The sequence below is a fragment of the Haemaphysalis longicornis genome, unplaced genomic scaffold (assembly GCF_048455015.1).
Source record: "Haemaphysalis longicornis isolate Haplotype H1 unplaced genomic scaffold, Haemaphysalis longicornis Haplotype H1 scaffold_9, whole genome shotgun sequence".
NCBI classification, from domain to species: Eukaryota; Metazoa; Arthropoda; class Arachnida; order Ixodida; family Ixodidae; genus Haemaphysalis; species Haemaphysalis longicornis.
This window is the reverse complement of record NW_027526460.1, coordinates 43,931,292-43,946,388: the sequence shown is the minus strand read 5'-3', so window position 1 is coordinate 43,946,388 and position 15,097 is coordinate 43,931,292. Positions and strand designations below refer to the sequence as shown.

At 45.4% G+C, this 15,097-nt stretch overlaps 1 protein-coding gene across 1 annotated transcript in view; it reads left to right on the top strand.

Moving 5' to 3' along the window:
- LOC144152678 (lens fiber major intrinsic protein-like) overlaps nucleotides 1-15,097 on the top strand; it is a 58,492-nt gene that overhangs the window by 23,007 nt on the left and 20,388 nt on the right. The window contains exons 3-4 of the mRNA XM_077684062.1: nucleotides 8,039-8,240; nucleotides 10,215-10,295. Of these exons, the coding sequence (XP_077540188.1) occupies nucleotides 8,039-8,240; nucleotides 10,215-10,295 (283 nt within the window). The remainder of the gene's footprint in view (nucleotides 1-8,038; nucleotides 8,241-10,214; nucleotides 10,296-15,097) is intronic.

The window sequence follows — 15,097 nt, the reverse complement described above, 5'->3', positions numbered from 1 at the left end:
TACCGAGCACCTGAACTGCGGTTAGCAAGACAACACGTCATCCGTGTGCGCGACTTGTTCCATTCGTCCCGGGCGGCACTGCGCCTTCACTTTCAGCGCGCCGTTTACAGTGCAAGTCAAAACGATTGCATTTTGAGTGCCGCCTTTATTTCCCACAGGCTTGTAACCCCGCCGATTTCTGACACACGAGATCACAAACACCCAATGCGGTCGTTTCAGAACAACTAGTTGTTGTTAGTTCCCTCATCTTGATACAACCCATGCATCGACACGATTATTGTCTGCAATCGTGCATCTCAGCCAGGGTTCCCAGGTTTGGCGATTTTTCGTTAAACTGGGGACTTTTAGAGCCGCGTGGCGACTGAAATTGTAGTGTGGCGACTTGGCTATTTTCTGGCTCCTTTGAGTGCTTGTGATCATTTATATAGGGTGATCAAGATTAAGTCGACAGTTGTTTTTTTTTTAATTAGGTGCTTAGATGTACGTGAAGGCCACCACTACAGTGAGGTTATGCTCCGAGGGGGGGGGGCACAGAATGAGGGGGTAATTATAGATGTCGGTAGCTTAATTAACTAAAATTAACTAATTATTTTCTCAGCGGCTGCAGTGAGCTGGCATGTTTGTACTTAAGAGTTAGACGTAATCTTGTTTCTACGCAGTTTCATTTGGCAGAATTCTTCTAGCGCATTTTTATTCCGAAATATCGAACTGCGAAGTTTAATTGCCGTTCGCATGATTACGCATGCTAGACAGCGAAGACCGACGCAAAGCTCCTCCCTTTTGTGACGTGCGTGCTGTGCTGTGTGGTAAGTGGCACCCTTTCAGTCTTGGCTGGCGTTACGGCAATCTGCACTAGGCGGAACCGCTATCGAAACATAGAACAAAAGGTAGGAGCTTTGTGCCGGTCGCAACTACCTAGCATGCGTTATCATGCGAACGGCAATTAAACTTCGCACTTCGATATCTCGGAGTAGGAATGCGCTAGAAGAATTCTGCCAAATGAAACTGCGTTGAAACACGATTGCGCCTAACTTTTCAATGCAAACATGCCTGTTTACTGCAGCCGCTGCAAAGTTAATTATCCAATTTCAGTTAATTAGGCCACCGACCTCAATAGTTACCACCTGATTCTGTGTCTTCCTTGGCGCATAACCTCACTGTAGAGGTGGTCTTAACGTATACCTAAGCGCCTAATTTAAAAAAGACCTGTCGACTTTACTTTGATCACCCTGTATATGCCCAGGCTCTTCTCACACCTTACATTCAAGAAAAAGAGTCTCATTTGGCCGTTCAGTACTTTTGAGGAGTCAAGGTGAAACTGGAAGCCATTCAGAGCAAAAAGAAAAATGGCCGCGTATCTGCTCCTTTTGTTGCAAATGTCGACGAAAGACGATAGCCTTTGTCGACATTTGCGAAGTAAATGCCTCCCATCGCTATTCCGCTCACCTATCATGCTGTTCCTCTGCCGTCTTGTACCTTCCAAGATAACACCCTAGAGGTTTGCTCAATTTAATTTCAATTTACCGCGTTCCACTGCTTGAAGTCGGGTGTCTCGATGCCAGCGCTGCCGTACGGCGGAGGCGCGCGTGAATTGAGGCACCCAACTAGAACGTTTATAGAACCACGTTGCCCTACTCCACGAGCGTTCCAAGCGGAGCATAGAATCTATCTAGGGGAACCTTTCGTTGCTATGGCCGTTTGATTTTTTAAATGCCGCCACGTAGCGCGGGCAACAGCAAGCGACGGTTTTCTGCAGTTGATGTAGCATTTCATTTGCTATCGCAAAAACCAAGCATCCGTGAATTTTATAATAAAATAACATTGCAAATATCACTCGTGTATTGATTTTCTGCCTTATATTTGCGTAATGTCTTGTTTTTGTTCAACAGTGTTGACAAGTATGAACATTAACACCGGACTTGGACGTTTGTATTTAACTGTGGGTATATAAGACTATTACGCAGTCTCTGTTTCACTTTGGCCGGGTGGCTGAATCGAGTCACAGGCAGCAGGTTGTTTTGTCTTGCATTTAAAATGAGCACACGTTCAAATGACGTGTTGGTAAACTTCCTGATGTGTACTGGGGCTTTTTGATTGTGGCGAAATCGTGGTGCCGCGTGTCTTCGAGCCCGACCGCAATGGGCGATGTTTCCACTGCTGTAAAGTGTGCGGTCAATCCTTATGAGTCACTTGGAAAATGAGTTGGCAGTTCTAGGCGAAGAAGCATTCATGTTACGCTGGTCCACCTGTTTCATAGTGGCCAGGAACGACATCCTGAGCATCACTATTGTACCGTATTTACTTTCAACGAGTTTATGAACACTTTCTGTGAACATATGTGAAAATTTACGGATTGATTTCAGAGTAGCTTGTTTCACCACCATAGACATTTGTCGTGCAAAGTGTTGACTGCCCGGAGTACTTGGAAACTGATTGGGTTTTTCCGCTTTTTAGGGCAGCGCTGTTACCACTAGTCGGCGCGCGCTGATGTGTGGTTTATAACAAATTCTCTTTATGTGTGTGAGACAGACAGACAGACAAGCCAAAATTTCTGCGTTTAAGTAGCCCAAGAAAGACTATAGTCATTAAAAAATACAGTGAGAGGACAAGTCAGCAGCATACTGCATGGGCGGCACTGCACTGAGTCATCGTGCAAGCCCTATCGGTGAAAGCCACTGTGCAACCAAGAACGGTTTCGTTATCAGCGTCGCCGCCGACCGCAGAGTGCAGACAACAGGCGAGAACATTTCATCTCCATTTCGGTGTTTGGTAGAGGTGCTACATGTAATGAGCTAAAGGGAGAAAGTCGCTGGGCTGGGGGACGCTTTTTTCTGATGATGTAGGCCTGTTCGGTTTACAAACGTGAGAAAGCTGGGAGCAGGCTCGCTGAAGAAGTGCTGCTGCATCCTTGCCAGTGTATCGTCGTATATCAAACGTGAGTCGTTCATCGTAACGTGTCAAGAGACCAACCGCTATGGCGGTCACACAGAAAGTCGTTTAGTACCATGGACTCCTCCAAGAATCTTCGCTGCAGACAACTAAATTAACTTTCCGATCCCTCGGGATCACCCACCAGCGTGAACAGCCTGCAGAGCCTTCCAGAAAATAACGTGTGTGGACGCTTTCTCTGCCGTTCCTCTTATTTTGTTCGCAGCTTTTTTTTTTCACTGACTTGCTCCTAAACTTCACCTGCGATGTGGCCAGCAATTACCTTCCTTAGATGTTACGCCCCATATGCAGAGATAGCTTTTTTTTCCTCCTTAATCCTACCGTACACGCCAAAAATGCTGACAGCATAATAATGCCAAGGGAAAGAACATTTGCTGAATTCCTTTTTTGTTGCTTCATGAAACTAAACGAATCTCCCTGAGCTAGTTGCCGTTCTCTCCTTATAAGCATTTTTTTTTCCCGCGGGGATTATAACCCGACAGGTGAGACAGAAAAGAATGTTCCCCTCCTGTAGGCAGCGTATAATGGCCAAAAGAGGCTTAGCGTAATCTCGGCGACCTTACGCAACAACAAGGCTGAGCTTCCGTGTTCTTCCCTGGGGACCTCAAGATTGTGTCATCTACCGCCAAATTGGTTTCAACACGAGATGCGCTCAAACGAATAAACACGCTGTTTTATGCCGGCGGCCGTAAATACGGGAGATTCGTATTATAGCGAGGGTGCCGCACGGGTTTGCCCACCTACCAGCGTGCGTCTTGTTGGCGTGCCGGAGATTATAACAGTCCACTAGGACTCGTCACTTTAAACACTGTTCCGAAATAGTTCGCGGCGGAACACTGTAAGACAACCACGATGACCTTCAACAAAATTTCTTACGGCAGGCGTGTCCGAAGGTAAACACCACGTATACCGAAACGAAGCAACACAACAAAATACTAGCATAATTTTTAAGGCCGACTCACTGATGAGTGAAAAAAAAAAACTCCACGTGTGCAGCCCTTAAGATCAGACAACTTGCATCAGTGTGTAGATTATTTAGGTTATATCGCTATTCGCATACCTCGGCAGAACTAGGCGCCACTCACTCACACTCACACAAAAAAATATTTTTTCTCCCGCGCTCACTCACACTCACGCTGAGCAGTAGCCCTCACCACTCGCACTCTCTCGCAGTCACGCTCACTACGCGCCCTCCAACACCCGCACCCACTCGCGCTCACGCTCACCACTCACCGTGACCACTCGCACTCACTCACGCTCACGCTCACCACTCGCCATCACCACTCGCACTCAATCACACTCACGATTCGTCGTCACCACTCGCACTCACTCGCCCTCGCGCTCACCACTCGTCGTCTCCCTTCGTACGCGAGTGTGCGCAGCAGACCTTCAATGAGCCATGAAACCGAACAGTATTAGTGCGTTACGGAGTCAGAAGGACATCCAAATATGATTTTCCTAAATCAACACGCCAGCAGAGAACTAATTCTAACGTGCCCCATAGCAGGATCTCAGTGACGACATATGCCGAAGATAAAAGCAATCCCGCCATTAACAACCATCATAGCGAGCGGCTCCTGCGACGAATACCTTACAGCGAGTACCGGTGCAATATTGGCGCCCACCGCGGTAAGCACCGCAAATGGCGCGAGTGCACACTTGAGTGGTGAGCAGGGCTCACGGCGAGTGGCACTCGCACTCGCGAGTGGTGAGCGGGGCTCACTGCCCGTGGGGCTCGCACTCACTCGAACTCACACACGCCAGTCCAAAACGATGGCGAGGCTCATTCCCCACTCACTCATGAGTGGGGAGTGGAGGGTGTGTCAGTGCACTCGGGAGTGAGCCTGCCGAGCTATGGTTATTCGCACTAGATTTATTGGTCAAAGATTTGTATTCAAGCTTATGTCCTCACTTTGCATATAATTACTGTTGCGTCAACAGGTGGTGCAGCCCGCAACATTCATTGGGGTATACAGTGAACCACCCATTTTAAGCTGCGTTTGCATTCGCGAAGCCTACCTTGGCAAATTTCTAAATATTTGAGAAGCTGTTCAGAATAGGATAGGATAATTGAAAGGAAAGTCCGCCAGCAGGCGACTCGAGAGAGGTCTTCAGAATTTCCCTTAAACTTATTTTGTACACACGTTCGAAATAGTATAAAAATACACTTTGGGTGTCCTGTAATATTTAACCTTGTCCCACATCGTGCTTTATTTAGTTCGATTTGTGTTGACAAGCGAGGCCAACTTTAAAGAGAACGATGTAGGCGTGATCGTGATTTTTAACACGAAAGCGTTTTATTCCCGGATACACAAAGATTTCACCGACGTCATATCCGTCACAGAAATGACGTCAGTACAACGGATCAAGCGGCCTGTAAATGGTGCACCCCTGCACAGACGGTCTTCTTGCCCGAAAGTAACCTTTAGTACTGAGGAGTACGTTATAATTGGGGTTGTTCGTTTTCGGGTTTTATATTTTAACACGAAAGTGTTTAATGCCGGGATACACCAAGATTTCGCTGACGTCATACCCGTCACAGAAATGACGTCTGTACACCTTTGCCGAAGTGATCTGCCAGCAGGACATCGCTCGCCAAGCACACCCACAAGACAGCCGCCGACCCGTAAATCATGCTCAGTTTAAAATTTCGCTGCACATTTCACTTTCTTGTTTTACCGATTCCTATGACAGAGAAATCAAAGGTTTTTGTAAGCTTGCCTTCCCCTATTGTGTGTTGCATAGTGAAGCCTGCTCACATAGCATAGTGAAGGCATAGGGGAGTGGTTAAATACGGAATTAATAAATTATGGAGTTCCGCAAGGATCTATATTAGGACCAACACTATTCTTACTGTATATAAACGATATTGTCAACATCCCACTGACCTCAGACATTGTCCTTTACGCCGATGATACGAATGTTTTTTTCACGTCTAATAACCTTTCCTCTCTCATTCCTACTGTCAATCTATGGCTTCAAAATTTGTCCTGCTGGTTAGACGCAAATAGGCTCTTATTGAATGCTAAGAAAACCAAGTACATTGTCTTCTCCGCCGTTAATAAACCAGTTCATCTTAATACATCTATAACGTTTAAATCATGCCCGCTAGAACAGACTTCAGAATACAAGTTTTTAGGGGTACTATTTTATGAAAATCTTCAGTGGACAAGTCACGTGAACTTTATAAAAGGTATCATTGCTAAATCACTTGGTATGCTAAATAGATTTCGGACGTTGTTACCAATACGAATAAAACGGCAACTTTATTTTAGTACAGTGCATTCCCGTATACAATATTGTTTATTAGTCTGGGGGGTTACATCGAAGTATAATTTGGAACGACTATATATAATGCAGAAAAAAGGTATACGATTCATTCAAAATCTATCTAGTCATGATCACACATTTCCATACTTTTCCCAGAACCGGATCCTTCATATAGAAATGTTGTACAAACAGCGTTTGCTGGAAATGGTTTTTCTTGAATTAAAAGCAAATCGTGAGCTGTTCTTTGACACATATACAAACACGGAGACACCATATAATTTCAGAAATAAAGGCTTCGTCAAAATTAAGACGAGAACTAAATACGGCATGCAATTATTAAAATGGCAAATTCCGAACCTTCTGAATTGTTATCCAGCATTTCTGGATACAATAGACAGTTCTCCCTCCTTGCTTGCCTTCAGAAAACTTTGTAAAACTTATTTCCTCGAACAATCGTGACTTTTTTGTATATTTTGTTTTTCAGTCCTAAAGAACATGTTCTTCTTTTGGCCTTAATGGTTATGTGACATGTTGGTGATGTATGTGTTGACCACAAATTCTGTCATTTCTTTTTCACTTATATTGCCTTATCGTGTTTGACACTCGTGTTTGACACTCTGTATGTGTTTTTTTTATTGTATGCGCTTGATAATCTGCAATGCGTTTGAACATTTTATATTTTATTCGATGTAATGATTGATTCGATGCAATGTTTGATGTTTGATGATTTAGTGTGTTTTGAGCGTTTGAGATCCAGCAATCTGGTTTGAAGTATGTCGCGCTCATGTTGTCTGCTGCGTGTACTGTCTGGTGCCGAAGGCCCAGTCAGGTGGCTTTCAATGCCGCCTCTTGCCTTGGCACCAAGACAGACCGCTATTGAACATCGTTTTTGTGAATAAACAATAAACAAACAAACAAACAAACATTCCCGCTGAACGCTTTTCCGGCGTGACGGCGCGGCTTCAGCGGGAGTTTGTGGCCGACCAATGACCCACAAGCGCCTACCGCTGATCATCCACCTTCACGAAGTGACATGCCACTGAACTTTTTAGTCCGAAAATATGCGTCGTTTTTCACTGTACATGACAATATGTGTACCTAGAAGTGAAGTTTTCAAGTGAACCTTTCAGCTTCTCACTGATGTCGTCTGTAGTCCAGCCAAAACCCATTGCAGGGAAGCCAACTTTCGCTGACGATGATGATTATGGTTAGGGGTGAATTGAAGAAAAATTATAACGCTTCCTGTGGTCGGAATCGAACCTGGAGACATCGCGTTATGAAGCCGACGTCTATCCGATATCGCCATTCCGGCATGGTTGAAAAATATTTTGTTTGGAGAGGGGCGCACGGACTTGCAATATTAGACAGAAAATGCTACCCCGTGTCTAACGACAACGATGGTTGAACTCTAGGCAAAGCCGTGGAATTTCCATATCAGCAAACACTGGAGAGTACAATCGAAGGGCTGCAAACCATCCCGATAAGAACGGGCGTTCGCGTAAAGAGCGCCCAATCATAGGCCAACGGAATATCGTCACGGTAGGCCACGCCACATAGACGGATTGTGGAATGCCTTACAATGTATAAAAACATTATTCCAATACGACTCGCTCGCTTCTCGGTTGGTTTGTTGTTCGGTGTTAGTCTTGATTCTGGTAAGCTTTGCGTTCCTACATCGTTGTCGTTTGGAAAGAGGGGAAGTTCACTTTACAGTTCCTGTGTGACAGCTGTGTGTAATGCGCCCAGTCGAGAGCGCCGCACCTCAAGCGCACCTTTAAAGCCACTTGGGCCACACCGTTTCTTCTTGTCGCTGGCGCAGCGTGACACTTCCAGGCCACCAGAGCTCTCTGGGCAGCAGCCGTGTCCACGAAGCCCTAGGCGCCTGGCAGGCGTTCGGCGTCGAGTTCGTGCTCAGCTTCCTGCTCGCCTCCACCGTGTTCGCGTCCAGGGACACGAGCCACCTGGGCGGTGGAGACGCCCTCGTCGTGGGCTTCGCCTACCTGGCCTGCACGCTGGCGGGGGTAAGCGCCGCTCTCTACGTATACTGCTCGTCGTCACTGACACCACGCCGATGCCAAATCTAGTACCCAACTACCGCGCCTATTACGTTAGCTAGCTAACAAACTTAAGCAGAAGATATCATAGTTCAAAAAAAAGAAAAATAAATGGTCTTGGGCTGGCCATGCAGTGAGGCGAACCGACAACCAGTGGACAATTAGGGTAACAGCGTGGATACCAAGAGATGGGTCTATAAGAAGGGGGAGGCCAGTAATCCGTCGGAGGGATGAAATAAAAAAATTCGGGGGTAAACTGTGGACTCCAGCAGCACAGGACAGGAGCGGTTGGAGGTGTATGGGAGAGGCCTTCGTCCCGCAGTAAACCTGAGTAAGCTGCTGCTGATGATAATGATGAGTTAGTAACGGATATCGCGTTACTTTTCTCATTATGGGGGGCCAAGACGCCTCCAAGATGTCCATTTCCTGTGGTTTCATGTAATGGCCGCCGAGGTGACGGTCATGATAGTGTATTGTTGTCTTGTGGTTGTGATTGTTATTGTTGTGGCTGTCGTTGTCATTGTTTCATTGCTGCTGAAGAAGGTGATGTTTTTGTTCTTGTTTGGTTTTTTTATCCTTTTGTCGTCGTCATCGTCGTCGTCTTCATCGCCATCGCCAAAATCATCTCTAGCTCTAGACAAGTCCAAAGCGAACATAGCTTGAACGTCAAAAAAAAAGCCACAACTGGGACATGAAAAAACTGGCGCAGCAAAACTATTTTTCTGCTCTTCGAAGAGCACCTTGTTTTGACAGGTTTATTTTTCTGGCGTTGTTTTGCTGGAATAGCTTTTTAAAGCCAAATTCTATTGATGGTGGCCGTATGGCTGCGAAACACACCGCTTCGAACCAAATGCTACACATTAAGAGTAAAACATACCTACTGCAATGCCCTGCGCAAAATTCGCAGTGCAAAGGTTCACATATGCCAACTTTGTTCATAACGAAAGAAACCTCGCGGTAATTCGAGAATAAATACACGCACACAATTCACATAACTGAATTGTTGAAGTCAGAGTTGCTTTTTTCCATACAGTAACCACAAAGTAGAAGCGTTGTCGCCAAATGTGGTCGTCGGTCGCCATCTGCAAGCAATCAGTGCCGTTCGGCTGCGCCAGCCGTTGGAATGTGCGCGAGCCGGAAAGCACATACTTTCAGACCATCGCCCATATAGGAATGCAGAACTGTGGTCATCACGGGATTGCAGCCTCGGAAACAGGAAGTAATCATGAAGAATGGTTGGGCAGGGTATCCGGAGCACTTTTTATAACGACTTTGAAACAAATTCCCCCGTTTTGACGCAAGTAAATATTTCATAAACATAAAAGAGTTCATCAAGCTTACTAGGTTAAATGTGGCTTTTGGCGGAGTAGGAAAATAGTGTTTCCTTTCGCATGGGGCTGTGGCGTCGTGAATAACGCCAACGTTCTGCGTGCTCATTTGTGTCGCGTGAAGGGAAGTTTGCGAAAACAAAAATCGCTTAAACGTGAGTGCCGCTTAAACCAAGCAGCAGCATTAGAGCGTTTGTTGTGTTTTCCTTCTAATTCAGACTTAAAAAAGAGTTCTCGCCGACTGAAACTCCGATTAAATGGTACAGATGCTGCTGTACTCTTAGGGATCTGTTTAACGCGGTTGCACTACATGCCTATTCATAGAATATATAAATTCTCTTTATTTGAAACGACAAAAAATAACCATCGGCGACTTTTCGTTACATCATTGCGCGTCAATTTAGGCTTCGCTTTCTGTACTGAATTTTTTTTTCATTTTCTATCTTTTATCCCACTGCCGCGTGTTATGCTTGCTCTTGCTGTTTCGAAATAACTGTTTCGTATAACTGTCGAATGACATTTCGTATACTCACGAACTAGAAAGCGACAAGCCAAACTGAAGAAACAAGTCTCTAAACACGCCGAATGCATCTCGTTCCCTTGCCTCATCCAGTTACCTGCTTCTGGAGCATCAATGAACCCGGCTCGTTCTCTGGGCCCTGCCTTCGTCATGAACAAATGGAAGAATCACTGGGTAAGTAAGCACAGACCAAGCCATAAGATATTTCCTTGAGTCTTGTTAGTTTCTTTTTTTTATATAAAATAGCCATTTGTTCACATAAAAGTGACCTAGATCGAGTACTGTGGATGCTTGGTCTACATTGTATTTATCGGTACTCCTACGAATAATAAAGAAAAATCTTCGCCGCACTTTTGTTTGAAAAGCTGTCTCTGAAACTCATATATATGACTAAGGGCAGCAGTCCATTTCGCCATTAAAAGTACTTCCACTACCTCTACTATCTACCACTGCTGCTATTTTGTGTTAGAGGTATCAAGACAAGATGTTACATTTATAGTACGAAGGGACTGTAAGGACGATGCGTCTTGATGATCGCACTTCTTCGAGGTGGAATCGAATTTATGCCCATAATATTGTTTAGAAATATACACGGAACGACTGGTTTAGCAACTGCAGTAGACTATAATTGTGACATACTCGCTTAAGACGAATTTTATGGTTTAAAATAACGACACTTTTGCTCTCTTGTAACGTGCACAATGAAAAAAAAAAAACACGACAGCTTAAGCTGAATTTCTTATAACACGAAAAAATTTCTACAGTCCCGTCGAGTTCGTCTGAACGGGAGTTCACTGTATTCATGTTTGGTCAAAAAAAAAAAAAAAAAAAACGATAGCACGTTCGTTTTAAATAGAGACGTTTAGGCTGCCACACAAGAATTGACTAAAGAACAATTTAGGTCCGAACGTCAATTCTAATTTAGTAATTGGCGTTTGTTCTCTACACAAGGTAAAAAAAAGCATGTCCGATCTGCATAACATCGATAACAAATCTATAAATCGGTGACGTTTTTGAGTAGTGAAGCCAACCCCCGCTATTAGGAAGACCCCAGACGGGAACACAAGATTGATGTCAGCCTATAGAAGTTCTTGCCTTGCAACCGATATTTCAGTCGACCGACGCGTTCATCATAGAAGCACACGGTTTCGATCATGACTTGAGCCTGTATCTCATGCGTTGTATACCAGGCACAAAGCCAGCAGATATAGACGCTAAAGCCAGCGCCAGTTCGATACGTGGTTTCCGATAAATAAATGCAACGCTAGGCATTCGTGAACATAAAACAGAGATAACTAAAATCAGCGCTGCAGGAGCGTAATTAACGATCATGCAAGCCAGACAACATCTCGTTCCCCAACCGCGCCGGAGAGACAAACACGAACCATGCCTCCGGCAACATGCGATCAATATCAATAAAAAGTGCAGCTTTGTCCTCCGAGACAATGGCGAGAGGAACCCCGGGGGAAAAGCGAAATGAGAGGTGGGGGTTGGGGGGGGGGGGGGGGGGGGCGCCACTGGAGCCTGCTGCATTGTCTACATCTTTCCGGAGGCTTATCTTCCCGCTCTTTGATCGCCTAGGACTAAAAGCGCCCGAATAATAGGAGCACATTACGCATCAGCTCTCGACAGGGAGAGTAGGTTCAATTTCAAACGTCCTGTTTTACTGTCTTACTCAAGGAGTTTTTTATTCGCGCTCTGACACGTTCACATTTTTTTTTTTGCGTAATGCAGTCAGCTGCTCAGAAAAACCGCACTCTTGGTTAGGTTCTAGTGTGTACGCGCGCGCTGCACGGATAAACACCACGAACCATGATAATGAGACTTTTCCATGCGAGGTGTACAAGGGAGTGTAACTTTTCGCATTCCTTTTTGCTGCCTATTCTTTTAACCGGGTGCGCAGTAAAAGCTCTCCTGCGGCTACCGTGTCCAAACAACCAAAATAAAACGTAGCTGCCCGGATTTCCGAACGCGTGTGCACGGTATAGGAAACAGCACATCTCTTGTAGTTGCAATCTCCGAGGCAGAAAATTTTATCTCAGAATAGCTAAGGCTGGGAGTGCGGCTAACTGCAAGTCTGTAGCATTATTTTTCTCATAAAGTGTATGCATACCTTGTCCCAAAGTAGGCCATGGAAAAGTGCCGTCCACGCCATTAGGTCGTGGAACAAACGTTCGCGAATCAGATGTATTCGAACACGACCATACTGCAGTAGAGATGTGAGCGGTTGAGAAGGAAAACAAAAAAAACTTCGAAAAAAAACATATTTTTCGTTTTTTCAACTAGAAAAACATCGAAAAAAAAAACAGAGCTCCTCCGGGGAAATTCTTTGTGATACGAGCAAGACGCAGTGAGAGACGGGTTTCTGAAATCAGTATCTTGACGTAAAATAGTGGGAATATTTTGAGAGCGGAAGCTCTGCTGGGGCTTTTGTGATGCAGCATGTAATAATTATATATTATATTCAGTGCAAAGAAAACTTATTGCACAGCGATTATCGAAGACTTCTTTAGTGCTGCATCGTGTTTGCGGTGTCGTCGCGTTCAGCTGTCTGCGGCACGCATCGGGATGATTCTTGTTCCGTCCTGACACAGCGATTAGCGCTGTGGGTACCACACATGGCTGCGGCTCTGGCGATCCGGGTTCAAGCCCCATTCGAACCCAAATGAGTTTCTGTGTGCATTTTATTTATTTATTTTCTTTTTACAGCGGCTGTAATATGATTTCATTGGTGTAGTTGCCAGCAGCTACCGTCACTTTTCGCGTTTGAGATGACAAATCTAAGGTTTTAGCTCTTAATTATGTAGAGTTTTTTTTTATAGCTCCGTGCGGAATCATCTCTTCAATTTTTCATATTTTTCTGGGGAAAAAACAAAAGAAAAACTATTTTTCACGCTCCCAAAACTTTCATGAAAACTGACATCGTTACACTGGAGATGACCGCTTCACGACAAGCCGGAGCTCTATCAATAGCCTGGGCGTCACGTGTTGGACACAACAGGCGCAGCTTGTTTGACCAACACCGTAGTAGTTGCGAGAGCTCACGCGCCCCACACTAAACAATCGTTATAAGGACATCACCTTATTCGAGTTCTCGTTTCATACAAACTGTTTCATGGTTCCACTGCAGTGCGTGAAGAGAAACTCGTTCCTGCTTTTTAACAAAGTAACGCTTATAACGAAGTCAGAGGCCTGTTCCGAGGAGTCCGTAAAACGAGGGTTTTGAGGTATTTGTAATCCCGCCGTACGGTGTAACATCCGACGTCAAGGCGCTTGCGCTGAGCACGTCGCCCGAATGTCACAGTGCCACATACACACACCAGAAAACACTAAAGAACACCCAGACACACCGGTCTATGCGCAACGAAGATTGTCTCTGTGACCGGTACCGTCCCACAGAGCGTATCCTCGTTGTGCTGTTGAAAGCTTACATGCGGTGCAAAATCACTTCGAAAAAGCGGAAGTGGGAAAGTTGGAAAAGAGAGTTTGACATACATCACAAGGTCGTATTTACGCGCTTCTGAAGCGGCAAATGCAGTGAAGAGAAAAAAATAGAAAAAAAATTTGTTCCTTTTTTTTGTGACCCTCGCGTTGCTGCAGAAGAACTACCTACAACCTACAAGCCCAAGAGCTTTTACTGTTGGGGCAAAAAGTAGGCTCACTCTATTTTCAAGCGTGACAGCGGATACCCAAAGAACAAATCAGTTAGGAGGCGAGATTGTTTTGCACTCACTTCATTATCCATGTCTCTCATGCATTTTAAAAAAAAAGTAGGGCGGTGGAAATTCTGGTCCCGTGATCCATCGAGATGCACATCTTTCTAAAGGTCGGATCGAGTGAGTTTCAAAGGACGCCGCGGCAGCGACGCCTGTACGCTTCTCTCTTGTTCCTTCTGCGTCGAACAACAACAACCGAAAAATAGCTCCCTCCCTAGCGCGTCTTGGATCACTAGCACTCCGTCTTTTTTCGAGCGCGGAGTCGTTCGCTTTCCCCCTTCTGTTTCTTTTTCTTACAGCCTTTCTTTCTATGCTATAAAGCAACGACACCTCTTGGGCGATTCCATTTTCCATTTTATGTATTCAATAAAAAATAAGACACGAACAAACCGCCTCGTGAGGCTGAAACGAAGCGAATTACGTCGTTTCTGAAGTATGCTAGTGCTCCTACAAGATGGATCAGTCGAGGCTCCTTTTTTATTGCTTTCACTTCCTCGGATAACGTGACCTTCTAGAAACACCCGCACTGCGTCGTTTCGAACACCCGGAACCTCTGCTATTCCGCGAGGCAAAATAATCCCGGGCCATCTCCACTAACGTGAAACCTGGGGAGGGGCGAAGCATGCAGTGGGTAAATGTATTCTTGGCGCCTTGGCGTTTTTGCCAACGGAGATGAAACCGTTGGAGGGTAGAGGTATACAGTCTTGCTGTAAAAGCCTCGCGTCATTGAAGCACGAAGCGTTCTATCGCGAGGCGTAAGCGAGTGTCCCGGTGTATTTTTTAGTACAAGTTACGAAGCGTTCCAGCGCGAGGCGTAAAGGAGTGCCCCGGTGTCTTTTTAGTACGCCTTACGTTCTAGAGCGCGGTGTAAACGAGAGTCCTGGTGCTTTAGTACCGTGACTACATGAGACGACACTTACGACGACGAGATGAGACGCAGACAGCCCGAGCCCCTAAGGGGCTTCGCCCCTAACAAAATGACGCCGAATACCTGTGTTGTCGAGCAAATGATTCATGGATTACCTGTCGATGGCGTTAAGAAGGAATTTTCATTACCTGTCTCCCTTCTGCGTTGACGACGTTTTCCATATTTTTTACTTGGCCGTTGGTGTGAGTAGCGTATTTTCTCCTAATTATACCGAGAAACCCCGAAGATTAGCGATATGATGTCTATACGGCAGTGAGATGGTCTAATACTAAGAGATTTTGCTAAAGGATTCTGTGGATATGAAAGATTAAGGTGATTCAAGACAGGCTTGG